This window comes from Magnolia sinica, chromosome 1 (assembly GCF_029962835.1).
Source record: "Magnolia sinica isolate HGM2019 chromosome 1, MsV1, whole genome shotgun sequence".
In the NCBI taxonomy this organism is placed as follows: Eukaryota; Viridiplantae; Streptophyta; class Magnoliopsida; order Magnoliales; family Magnoliaceae; genus Magnolia; species Magnolia sinica.
In genome coordinates, this window is record NC_080573.1 from 105,887,266 (window position 1) to 105,900,559 (window position 13,294).

The following is a 13,294-nucleotide window of genomic DNA, read 5'->3' on the forward strand; positions in this document are numbered from 1 at the left end:
TTGGATGAAGTGAAAACACAAATATCAACTTCATTTAAAAGTTGTGGCCCCTAAAAAGTTTTTAATGGTGGTTGTTCAATCACCAACTTTTCCTATGGTGTGGTCCGCTTGAGATTTAGATCTACCTCATTTTTGGGCTCGTTCCCTAAAATGAGCTGGCAAAATGGATGGACGGTGTGGATAAAACACATACATCATGGTGGAGCCTACAAAGCACTGTTCAGTAGCGAGTCACTACTTGTGTCCACATTCTATAACATTATTGATGATTATGTATTACAATTTCTACTTCTTTTTTTGCTTTTGAATGAATTAATTGTGTTTTCATACATGTCTTGATACATTTATAAATCTTAAGCATTCAATTTGAATATAATTGCATTAGTTCAATTAGCCAACACATAGTTTAGGACCCTTTATAAAGGAAACCTATTATGTGCACTTCTTTTTTGTTTTTGAGATTTTATGATTTAAAAGTGTATATTAAGGTTTTTATTTAATAATCCCTGAAGTTCCATTGAAAAATTCAACCATTTTCCCAATGTTTCCTCATGTTTCCCAAAAAGAGTGATAAATTACACGATACAAACGATATATCCCATGCGATAACCAATACGTATTTATATCCCTAGGGTGCGATACATTGCGTGATACCGATATTTCAAACACTGATGGTGAGGATGTCGTTTAGTGTCTGGGATGAGGCCATGTACAACAAGTGGAGGGAGGGGGGTTCATTCAGGTAAAACAGGTTCTGAATCATCATTCTATCTTAGAATGTCAAAGGGTTGGGTTACAGAGTTAGAAAGGCCCAAGTCAAAAAAAGTATGTAAAAAATCAAATGTGGATATTATTGCTTCGCAGGAATTGAAGCTCCAGGTAGTGGATAAAGGTATGATCGATTCTTTATGGGGGGGTTAAAAATAAGGGGTGGGTCACTGATTCACTGTTGATGTCGTAGGGGTGGCAGGGAGAATTATTGTAGCTTGGAATGTCGATGTTTGGAAGATGGTTGACTCTTTTTCTAGTAGCATTTCTCTTTTTGTTCTGCTGCGAAAGATTTCATCTGGCTTCTGATGGGTTTTCAAAGTAGTTTACAAGCCTTGTTCTTACAACATGCGTGATCGGTTCTAGGCAAAGCTAGATGATGTTAGACAAATTTGGACTAATCCATTGTATGTGGGGGGTGATTGTAATGTGGTCAGATTCAATCATAAGAAATCTAGGGAGCAGAGATTACTTGAAGTATGTCCAATTTTGCAAATTGGGTGGCCCGACACGATAAGGTGGATCTCCCCATGGACGGGGTTAAATTTACGTGGTCTAATGGCCAAGAAAACGCTATTCTATCATGATTGGATGGATATTTAGTGTCTACAAAGTGGATCGAGAAGTTTCTTATGGTTCATCAGCGTGATATGCTGAGAATTGTGTCAGATCATCGTCCCATTGTTCTTGATGTGGCCGAGGTTAATTGGGGTCTGAGACCTTTCCAATTCGAGGCCGCTTGGCTTGAAATCGAGGGTTTTGAGTAGCTAGTCATCGATTGGTTGAATTCGCTTTCTGTTGATAGTTACGTTGGTTTCAAGATTTGTCGAAAGCTTAAGCTTTTGAAAGAGAAGATTAATATTTGGAAAAAAAAAAATGTTCTTCAAGATCAGGAGGCGGAATTTGATAGAATGTTGAATGAAATTCATGATTTAGATATTTTAGAGGGTGACTGCTTATCTTCAGAAGACAGAGATAAGAGGGCAACATTAGCATTGAGTTATGCAAATCGGGTGAAAGAAGAGGAAATTAGATGGTAGTAGAGATTTAAAGTGGTTTGGCTCGGGGGGAGTAGCATTGCTAGTGTGTGGATCCGTGGTAGTAGAATTTCAAATTTAGTTGTGGATGGATTGCAAACATCTAAGAATAATCAAATTTGTGATGCCCTAGTTCAATTTTACAGAAATTTACTTTTCAGTGACGTTTGGTAGAGGCCATGTTGGAATAATTTAGAGTTTCGGAATTTAAGGGAGGATGCTCTAATGCTTGAAGTGTCAATTTTGGAAGCAGTCAAAGTGGCTTTAGACTCAATGTGTGGGGATAAGGCCCCGGGACCAGACGGATTTCCTATGCTATTTTTTCATAAATTTTGGCCTGCTATTAAAAAGGACTTGGACTTCATATCAAAATTTTATGAGCAAAGTTGTCTCTCAAATGAGTTAGGGGCCACCTTCATTGCTCTCAGTCTGAAAGTGGAGGGGCAAAGCAGTTAAAAGATTTCAGACCTATTAGTTAAATGGGGAGCCCCATAAGCTTTTAGCCAAGGTGTTGGCTTCTATTTAGAAGTGTTCTCTCGAAGCTTATATCTAAAAATCAAGGAGCTTTTGTCACAGGAAGGCAAATTTTGGACAATGCTCTCATTGCCCATGAATGCATTAATTCTAAGAATAAGGATGGGATTACTGGAATTGTGTGCAAGTTGGATATTAAGAAAGCATATGAGAAGTTTCTTGACTATATGCTTCATAAATTGGGATGCAGTCAGAAGTAGAGAGGATGGATACAGGATTGTGCGCATTATGCCTCCTCTTATATTAGTTAATAGGTCACCAAAATGGCTTCTTATGGTGTCTAGAGGTCTCGGGCAGGGGGAGCCTCTATCTCCATACCTTTTTGTTGCCTTTAGAGAGGCACTTAGCAAGATGCTTAGTAAGGGGGGAGGAAAATGGTCTGATTAGAGGGTTCACAAATGACAATGCATCTCTCTCATCTCCAATATGCGGATGATACCCTCCTCTTTTGTGATGCAGATATGTCTTTAATGGATAATCTTTGTAAAATAATTGTTTGCTTTAAAGCAATTTCATGTCTGAAGATTAATGCAATCAAGTTTGAATTACTAAGGATTCATGTTAGTAGGGATGACCTTCATCTTCTCACCATCTCTTTTTGGTGTACGACATGGGAGTTTCCATTGACTTATTTAGGGCTGCCTTTGTATATTAGGAAGCTAGCCAAGCATATTTGGGATAAGGTTATTGAAAGAATTAAGAGAAAGCTTACAAGTCGGAAGTATCACTACCTTTTCGTAGGACAACTAACTCTAATCAAGGCGCCTTTTTCTAACAAGCTGGTTTATTTTATGTCTCTTTTCAAATGCCCAAATCCTGTTTTGGATAGACTAGAAAATTTGAGAAGAGATTTCTTTTGGAGAGGTGTTATGGATAGCAGGAAGTTTCATCTTCTTAGATGGGAGGAGGTTTGTAAGCTTATTGCATCGGGGGCTAGCTTTACTTGGTAAATGGATTCGAAGATTTGGATCCAAGGCGGGGATGCTTTGGAGGGAGCTTATTGCAAGCAAGCATGGTACGCACCCTGGCGAGTGGTTTGCTCAAAGGTCTACTTTCTTTAGAGCTCCAAGTTGGCGGAAAGCGATTGCGGAGACTGAGCACCTAGTGCAAAGGAAAAGTGTTTTTTCTCTTGGTAATGATCAGCGTATTTGGTTTTTGGTGGATATTTGGTGTGGTGACAGGGTGCTCCAAGATCTTTTACCCAATTTAGCTCGCCTCGCCCCTAATCACTATGTATGTATTGTAGGGTGCTTCTCTTTATGCGGCGGATGTACAATTTGGAATCCTCCTTGTCAGAGGAATATGATGGATGAGGAAATTGATGATTCAGTTAGGTTACTCGAGTGCCTAAAAAATTCAGCTCCTTTAGGCCAAGATTCAGATTTGATGGTTTGGATTGCGCATGGATTGAGAAAGTTTTTTGTACACTTGTTGTTTCATTTAATCAATGAGCCCCCTCACTCTCATCGACCCCAACATCCTTTTCACCACTGGTTTTATGGCGCCCCTCCACAAGTTGCAGTGTTTGTTTGGTTGGTGGGAAGGAAGAGGATCCTCACTATTGACAATCTTCAAAGAAGATCCTAAATTTTGTTGAATGTTTCCCTTGTACGTATGCAAGATACGAAGCCAATCAATCATCTTTTTATCCATTGTCCTTTCTTGAGAAAGATTTGGGAACTTTTGGGCATTCTTCATACTCATTGGGTAATGCCAAAATCTGTGATGAATCTTCTATTGGTGTGGCACAGAGTAGGAAAATCTGGGAAAGCGAGATGGAAGTTGATTATTATGGTTCTGTTTTGGTAGTTTGGGTAGCTAGAAATGTGTGTTGTTTTCAAAATAAAAGAGCATTTGTGGAGGAGGTCATTTGTAGAATCAAAGGTCTTGTTTTGGGTTGAGCAGTCTGTAAAAGTAGCCTCGATTGCTATTTTTTTTTGGTTTGTACTAATGGGCGTCAGGAAGTAATATTTTCTCGCCTTTCAGCATGCTTTTTAATAAAGTTGATGTTACCTCTAAAAAAAAGATAGTCGACTTCAATGTGTTATGCGCATTCATGGAAGACCAAGTTGGATGCAATACCTATAGTTGCTTGATTATTCCAATGTAGTTGAATTGAAGAAGTCATCGCAAATCTCATATCCTAAAGGATGGCTTTCACCCATAGCAGTTCAAACGTTGCATGAGCCATTACCCGATATTTAGCTTCAAAAACGAAGCAAGCAACAATGGATTGCTTCTTGCATTTCCAAGTAACCAGATTTCCTATAAACATGAAATACCTTATAATAGAGCATCAATCAGAGGAGGAGCCAACCCAATCAGCATTGCAATAACCATTGATATTCAAATGATCATGATCCAATAAAGAAGGCCACGACCAGGTGCAACTTTCAAATAATGAAGAATTCGATAGACTACTTCAAGATGATGATGACAAGGTCGTTGCATAAACTGGCTTACAATTCCCAATTCGATAGACCCACTAGTTGACAATAAATGCCCAAATTATCAATTTGATTTGATTATCTCTCATGCAACTTATGATTTACTTCGATAGGTATGTCAACAAGACAAGCACCAAGTAAACCAACCTCAGAGAAAAGATCCAGCACATACTTACGCTAGGATAAAAGATTCCTTGTTTTGAGTGAGCCACTTCAACTCCAAGGAAGTACTTCAATAGCCCTAAATCCTCCATTTCGAATGACAAGGCCAAGAATTTCCTAAAATTGTCTATCTCAGTTGTGCTCATACCAATTAGAATGATATCATCACATATACGACAAGTTTGTCGTGTTGCCATTCGTATGTTTTACAAATACAGAATGGTCAGATGCACTTCTTTTAAATCTGATGTTTATTGCCAAGCTTTTCAGACCAGGCCTGAGGCGACTATTTAAAGTCATACCGGGCTTTCCAAAGATGACAGACTTTGTCAGTCTCCCCCTTAGGTCGAAAGTCAAGAGGAAGGGCCATATAAGATCGCCATGTAGAAATGTGTTTTTGACATCTAATTAATGCAGAGGCCAATTATGATTTACGGATATAAATAAGAGAATGCAGACATAGTTCAATTTTGCCACAGAAGCAAAAGTTTCATCATAATCTTCTCCATACATTTAAGTGAAGCCCTTGGCAACCGGTCGTGCCTTATATTTTTCTAGCAATCCATCAGCCTTGTATTCAAGGGTGAATGCCCATTTGCACCTAACAGTAGGTTTGCCTAGTGGAAGAGTGACTAATTTTCAAGCATTCTATTTTTCAAGTGCAAACATCTCTTCTACCATAGTTGCTTTCCATTTAGGGTCACCAAGGACATCTGCAATCTTAATTGGGATAAATACAAATGATACAAATGAAAGGTGTGAATGGTAAGAAGAAGAGAGATGTTTAGACATGGTTACCCATGGGATGATGTGTACAAGATCGAGTTCCTTTGCAAAGAGCAATTAGGAGATCCTCTTATTCTAGTTCCAATGTTAAAGAATGGTAGCCTTCGAGAAGAGTGAATTTCATTCCTTGAGAGCAGACCATGCATTCATTGGTTGGAGTGTGACTTGGTACTTCTTCAGTATGAGACTCGTCTATAACAAGAAGAGGAAGAGGTGCAAGGGTATTGTCTTGTGAATTAAAATAAGGTACGTTTTCAAAGAATGTGATATCCTCATAAATGTATCTTTTCCAATTTAGAGAACAGTAACATATGTACCACGGTGTGCCGTAACGGCCATTACGAGGCCGCAAAGGTTGTTACATACAAGTAACAATGGCAACCGTTACACGTTATGTGGTCATAATAGCTTAACGGTCGTTACAGAAAAATGACATGCAATGGCTATTACAACCCCCATAACGGCCTCATAATGGTACATTATGGGGCCGGTACAAGTTTTTCAAGATTTTTTTTCAATAGAGAGAGAGAGAGAGAGAGAGAGAGAGAGAGAGAGAGAGAGAGAGGAGACCCTAATGGCCATTATGGGGGCCGTAACGGCCGTTACATACTGTTACAGAATACCTTGATCTGTACCCTTTTTAAGAGTTTGAGTACCCTAAAAACACACATTTTATTGATTGTCGTCCCAACTTGGTGTACAAAGCAAGTGCACCAAAACACCTTTAGTGGTAAGGTAAATAGAAACGCATGAGGTTATAAGACTTGTAAATTGTAATGGATAGTTGTCTTGGAGAACATAGATCCAGTGTTCGAATTATCTCCAATATTATCGAAATATCTCCGATATTATCTTTATCTCCAGCTCAGGGATACCGATAACAATGGTCGTGATACCGATAACGCTGGTAGTATCAAAAATTCTAGGTATTACCAATGTATCGCTAAGTATCGCCAATGTGTCAATATCGCTAATGTAATGACCAATATTTTCAACTATGTAAATTCTAGGTGTCGCTTGTATTTCCAATGCATTGATATCGCCAATATTTTCGACTATGTAAATTCTAGGTAACGCTTGTATCATAAGTGTATCGACGATATTTCAATAATATCACGAACGTATTGATATCATCAAAATTTTATTTATTAGAAAAAATATATATTTCAATTTTTTTCATAGGCACATGGTTGTATGCAGTGTTTCAATTTGTCATTAATAATATTGATAATATCTTGATATTATCGATATCGCAACATGCGCAATATTGAGACTACAATCTTTCGTTTCCTTTCCAATTGTTAATGATTTCTTGGTGAAATATCGTGTGTTGTTGATATTTGCAATATCAATGGATGTTTGGATGGAAGGTTGGATGGTTAAATAGGCTAGATGGGATGGTTAGACTGATTTCTTACAACAACACATGCTTTTAAAGCCCTATTAAATGGAAACTTGTTATGTATGCATTCTTTTTACAATTTTTTATTTCTAAATATGCAAATATGTACATTTTAACATCTCCTTAAGTTTCGTTAAAAATTCCACCGCTTTTCCAATGTTTCCTCGTATATTTCCAGTTAACAACAATAGTGTCGGCGATATTAATATTGTATCTATATCCTTGGCCAGCAAAACTTGTAGCGATAGCAATACTTCAAACATTGCGTAGATCTAAGTCCGATTAATCATTTGAGTAGCAAGAAGAATGGCTTCATTCCAATACGTTTTTGGTACTAACCTATCTAAAACTAAATACCAGGTACCCTCTAGTAAGTTCCGATCTTTACATTCAGCCACTCTGTTTTGTTGTAATGGGTGCCTTTGAGAACATAGATCTGAGTCCGATTGATTATCTAAGTATCAAGAAGAATGGTTTCATTCCAATACGTTTTTGGTACTGACATATCTATTAGTAAAGACCAGGTGACCTCTAGTAAGTTCCGCTATTTATGTTTAATCAATTCGCTTTGTTGTGACGTATAGAGGCACGAAGACTAAAATTTCATACCATGATCTACAAAATATTTTTGTAATTCATATTGTAAATATTCGCAAGCATTGTCAAATCGAAATGTTTTAATCTTGGTATTGTCAATGTTTTCTGTATTGTTATTGTGTAATGTATCATACCCCTTAGGATATCGATACATATCAGTTATCGCATGAGATATATCGGTTGTATTGCATAATGTATCACTGTTGTTGGGAAACATTAGGAAATTGGTTGAATTTTTCAATAGAACTTCAGGGATCGTTAAAAAGGATACCAATACACACTTAGAAATCAAAATGTCACTAAAAACAAGTGCATATAATGGGTTTCCTTTGTATAGGGTCCTAATCTATGCGATGTCTGAATAAACTGATCAAGTATATTCAAAGCAAGGTGTGTCGTAATGGCTATTACGGGGCCGTAAAGGCCATTACGTAAATGTAACGGTGTCAACTGTTACACGTTACGGGGTCGTAACAGCCGTTATGGAAAAAAATTACCCGTAATTGCCGTTAACAGCACATTACATCCCCTTTAAAGGCCATAATAGCCCCATAATGGTCTATTACAAGACAAATACATGTTTTTCATACTTTTTAATCAACATTACGAGGCAGATACATGTTTTTCGGGGTTTTTTTTTCAATGAATAAAAAAATTAAAAAGAGAGACTGTAACGGCCATTACAGGGCTGTAACAGTCGTTACGTCCTGTATCGTAAAGGTAACGGTGGTGGCCATTACGACCATTGTTACCGTTACGGAACACCTTGATTCAAAGTCTATCCATATAATTTGAAAAAATGTAAGAAGACATGTATGGAAACACAAGCAATACATTCAAAATCAAAAGAAGTAGAAAACTAGAAATATACATGTGAGTAATGTGTGTTGCCATGGCTTAGATCCACATAGAGTTGCGTAATAGCTCAAAATCATCATCTTTATCTCGACGAGGCTGGGCATAGTACTATTGCTCCACAAGCCAACAATACTATGCCCAGGTCATACTAGAATGATAATAGTGAAGATACTCTCTAACATAACATTGGTACTCATTCTCTCTAATTTGAGAAATTTTGGAAAATTTAAAAAATTTTCCCAATTTTTCGGAAATCGGCCCATCTTCCCCCAAATCTCAAAATTAGCGTATGTGATGATGATTTCATCAAACACTACTAAATACTCTGAAATGGAGGCCAATTGACTGCTGAACAAAGTAGAATTTCGAGAATTATTTTTTTTAAAACATTTCTAATTACCAAAATAAATTATTTTCAAAAAATTGCCAAATTACCAAGGATCACTAGATCATGCTAATACATGTTTTATTTTGTGTTTGGACATAGATTGCAACTGATTTGAAAGAAATGGGGAATTTTTTATTTTTCCTAATTTTCTACAACTCGACTCATCTCTCGAAATCTCGAAATTGAAGGTCTATATCCATGATTTTCATGCAAAACATGAACATGAAAAAGCATGGATTCATAACCATTTGACACTGATTTAACATGATTTACAACCAAAAAAAAAGGGGGGGGGGGGGGAGATGGAACAGGTTAGATATATCGGCACCATCTGTGTGTTTTCTATTGCACAAGTGGGATATATCAGCCAATATCATCGATAATGAAAATATTGGGTATTGTATTGGATAGAAACCATTTGATGAAACATATTAATTATCAATGGTACTTCATCACGACTTTTTAGAAGATAAACTCATGTATATTGTGAGAAATCATCGAAAAATAATAGGAAATATTTGAAGCCAAATACAAAAACTAATGGAGCAGGTCCCCATACGTCTAAATGGATTCAATGCATTTGTATTACTCGAGGAAAAAGTAGTTCGATGATGCTTGGATAACTTACAAATTTCACATTGTAAGTTATCACTTTTATTGAACTTTCCAGGAAATAAATGACATAATGATTGGAAAGATAAATGACCTAGAACAATGTGCTAGAGCATCCCCCGATTTCTGTTCTCTATATTGAAAGTTAAAACATGAGTGGAACTGAGTTGTTCTCAGTTAAGAAAATAGAGCCCTCGATCTTCATAACTACAACCAATTGTCTTCTTCGTTGGCAAACCCTAGATAACACAACAGGATGGATAAAAATAACATAACAATTCAATTGTTTTGTCAAGGAGCTTACAGAAAGAAGGTGAGATGGAAAGGAAGGAACCTGGATTACAGAAGAGAGACAAGGAATCAGAAAGGCAGAAAAGTTCCCTTTCCCAAAGCTTTACAAAAGGGAACCACCAGCCAATCTAAAATTATTGTAGATAGTAGAGTACGAAGTGTATCCATCGCTCATAACCATCATGTGATCAGATGCCCTTGAATTAAGGATCTAAGATGTCTGAGAGACGTGGTTTGCAATTGCAAAAGTACCTAATTGCCCTTTCTAGTTACTAAAAAGAGGCTTAGAGTTGTCACTTGTTGTTGTAGCTGATTGATGGTTTTCTCACTTGGGCCATGGTCATTATGGGGGGAAGTATCTTCAATAGTGCTTACATTGGCAGAAGAGTTTGTTTTGACATCCTTTGGCTGAAGATAAAGATGAATGGCCCAACCATATTCCTTTAGATGTCTTCTTTTTCCACAGTGTGTGCATCTGAGCTTATCTTTGTCCACATTTCTTCATCCAGTTCCTTACCCCTTAGGAGTCTGTAGTCAAGGCTAATTGTTCTAGAAGAACGGTGCGGGAGACATTCCGTCATCAAACCTTTGTGCGTATGTAGTTATATACAGATTTGAAGGTGGGAAGAGATTCTCTCACAAGAATCTATATATGTTGAGGTTCGAAGTCCAAATGAAGACAAGCGAGAAACTTCAAGATTTTGAATTGATGTATTTGATTTTTCAAATCTTCCAATTCTAGAATAGCTACTTGACAGTTATCCAATTCTTTCCATTTTTCGTTCAAGTTAGAAAAATACTCTTCTATGGTTCCATCTCCCTGTTCAAGATTATTTATCTCTGTGTGGAATTTATAAAGGTGGTCTAAGCCTTTTTTGTGAGAGTACATTTTGGTGACTTTGTCCCATACATCATTAGCGGTTTTTAAGAGATGGGGCCCGCAACCAATGTTTGGTTGCATGGAATTTAGCAACCAACACATCACAAGCTAGTTTTCACTTTCCCATTCATCATATGTGGGATTGTAAAAATTGGGTTGTTCCTCGGTTCCTGTAACGTATCCAGTCTTTCATGCTCCAATATACATCCGGGCTGCCTGGCACCACTCTAAATTTTTTGTGACATTTAGTTTTACCGTAGTAATTGTAAAACTAAGGTTGTCCATTTGTCCAGAAGAAATTTGGGCATGTTTATTATCTCCTGTTTAGAGTAAGAACAGAAACTTTTTTGAGGTGATAATAAGTACCATCGGAGGGACTTGGATGTAGATCTAGTGCCTGTCGGAGGATCACACATCAGATTTGCTACCACAGTTGGTCCAGAGGAGAGATCCAAAGGCAGATGGTAGTCCAGGAGGGCCAAAAAGCAAGTTTGGAGATGGATGAGGACACTTACGCCAATTTCGGCAACAACAGGTGTTCCCGGAGGTGGTATCCGTCAGATCCAATAGCAGCAAGGTCCCCACGGTATTTCTGGCAACAATAGGTGGTCCTAGAGGTGGTACCCAACAGATTTAGAAGAAATACGAGGCCCACAAAGTAGTTCCAACAACAACAAGTGGTCCTGGCAATGGTGCACAACAAATCTGACAGAAATAGGAGGCCCACAAGGGATTTCTGACAACAATAGAGGCAGCGGGGCTTGATTCCGACAACGTATGGAGGATTCTAGTTCAGATCCAGTGACTCTGGAAGCAATGGGAGGCCCACAGGATTTTTATTTTTTTATTTTATTTTATTTTTGTCAGAAGGGGTTGTATGGCCTGATTCTGGCAGTTCGAAGAGGCCTTAACAGAGATCTAGTGCCAGAATTGACATCAGAATTGAAATCTGACAGTCCTTGAGGGGTTTGACTTATATCCGAGCCAGAAAACCTGGCGGAACTCGATTCTGGTATAGATAGAGGCTTCTAGAGACTTCTTTGGTGGGATTTGTAGCTTAGGATGCTATGGTTCTTCTTCAAGAGGAAATGACTAGTAGAGGAGACTCTTCCAAATGAATCAATGATGCATTAGGGTTGCATCTATAGGATGGTGATGGAGAAAACCTATTCTTTCTTTCACCATCTTACAGGGTAAAAACAGAAACTGATGGTAGACTGTCAAAATCAAAGTTGTAGAGGGAACTTGAAGATCCAGGGTATCAATGATGCATTAGGGTTACATCTATAGAATGGTGATGGAGAAACCTATCTCTCTTTCACCATCTCACAGGGTTAAACAAAAACTGATGGTACTGTCAAAATCGAAGTTGTAGAAGGAACTTGAAGATCTAGGGTAAAGAGGAATAGAAAAACATGAGGGAGGGGGGGATTTGGACCATGCGAAATAAGAAGAATAGGAAAAGGAAAGAAATATGAAAGAAGATGAAGAAGAAGGTTAGAAGAGAATATTGTACCTCCCCCTGATGTAGAACAATTAACCACTTGCTCTAAAAGCTCAAACTGATAGAGCATGGTGAATTAATCCCTTTATCTCATATAGCTCGGACCCCAAATCCATGGGTTAGGTCCTCGGCCGAACCCCCCTCATGAGCCCCAAATCCATGGGTTTCGCCTCACGCGAGCCCCAAATCCATGGGTTCCACAAGCCACCCACCCCAAGTGTGCCCCTGCATCCCACAGGCCACCCCACTCAAGCCCGGTGTGAAAATGCCCCCACATTAATCACCCCCGGTGAGGAGTCTCGAACACGAGACCTCCTGCTTTGATACCAATTTAATGTAGGACAATTAACCACTTGCTCTAAAAGCTCGAACTGATAGAGCATGGAGAATTAATCCATTTATCTCATAGCGCAAGCCCCACATCCATGGGTTAGGTCCTCGGTCGAACCCTCATGGGCCCTAAATCCATGGTTTTCGCCTCACACAGGTCCCAAATCCATGGGTTCCACGGGCCACCCACCCCGAGTGTGCCCCTACATCCCACAGGCCACCCCACTCGAGCCCGGTGTGAAAATGCCCCCGCATTCCCCCCTCACCTCAAACTTGTATCTATGAAAAAGACTTAAGAGATGATGGCTTACAATAGAAGTCTTTAGGAAGAGATAAAGCAACATATTAGATAATCTAATTTAATCCTAATCCTAGTCATATATGGTACTCCACATGTGTACATAAATCTATGTACACCAACGGAGTGGAACAATTAAAGTTTGATGCCAATGACGTCAAGAAGGAAGGAATCCTTTGCGCAATCGGAATTATTTATGGGGACTTCAATCAGGCGAACTAAAAGATAGGGTAGAAAAGTAGAAAAGGTGGTGTTGATTTGTGAACAACTTGCTATCCTTAAGGGAAGAAGTGATGTGGAGAAAAAAAATCTAGGGCCACCTAGGTTAAAGAAGAGGATAAGAACACAACCTTCTATAAAATAGCAAATGAAAGATGAAAAAGGACCCCATCCAAAAAAA

At 38.4% G+C, this 13,294-nt stretch overlaps 1 protein-coding gene across 3 annotated transcripts in view; it reads right to left on the reverse strand.

The window, feature by feature from the left end:
• LOC131253230 (threonine dehydratase 1 biosynthetic, chloroplastic) overlaps positions 1–13,294 on the reverse strand; it is a 74,058-nt gene that overhangs the window by 15,351 nt on the left and 45,413 nt on the right. The window contains exon 8 of one of the 3 annotated variants that reach the window (XM_058254159.1): positions 5,840–5,926. The exons of 1 other annotated variant lie outside the window; for it this stretch is intronic. In XM_058254159.1, coding sequence (XP_058110142.1) covers positions 5,855–5,926 — 72 coding nt within the window. In that variant the 3' untranslated portion in view covers positions 5,840–5,854. Of the gene's footprint in view, positions 1–5,839; positions 5,927–9,749; positions 9,831–13,294 lie in introns of those variants that run through there. One more of the 3 variants, XM_058254162.1, reaches the window with a different exon arrangement.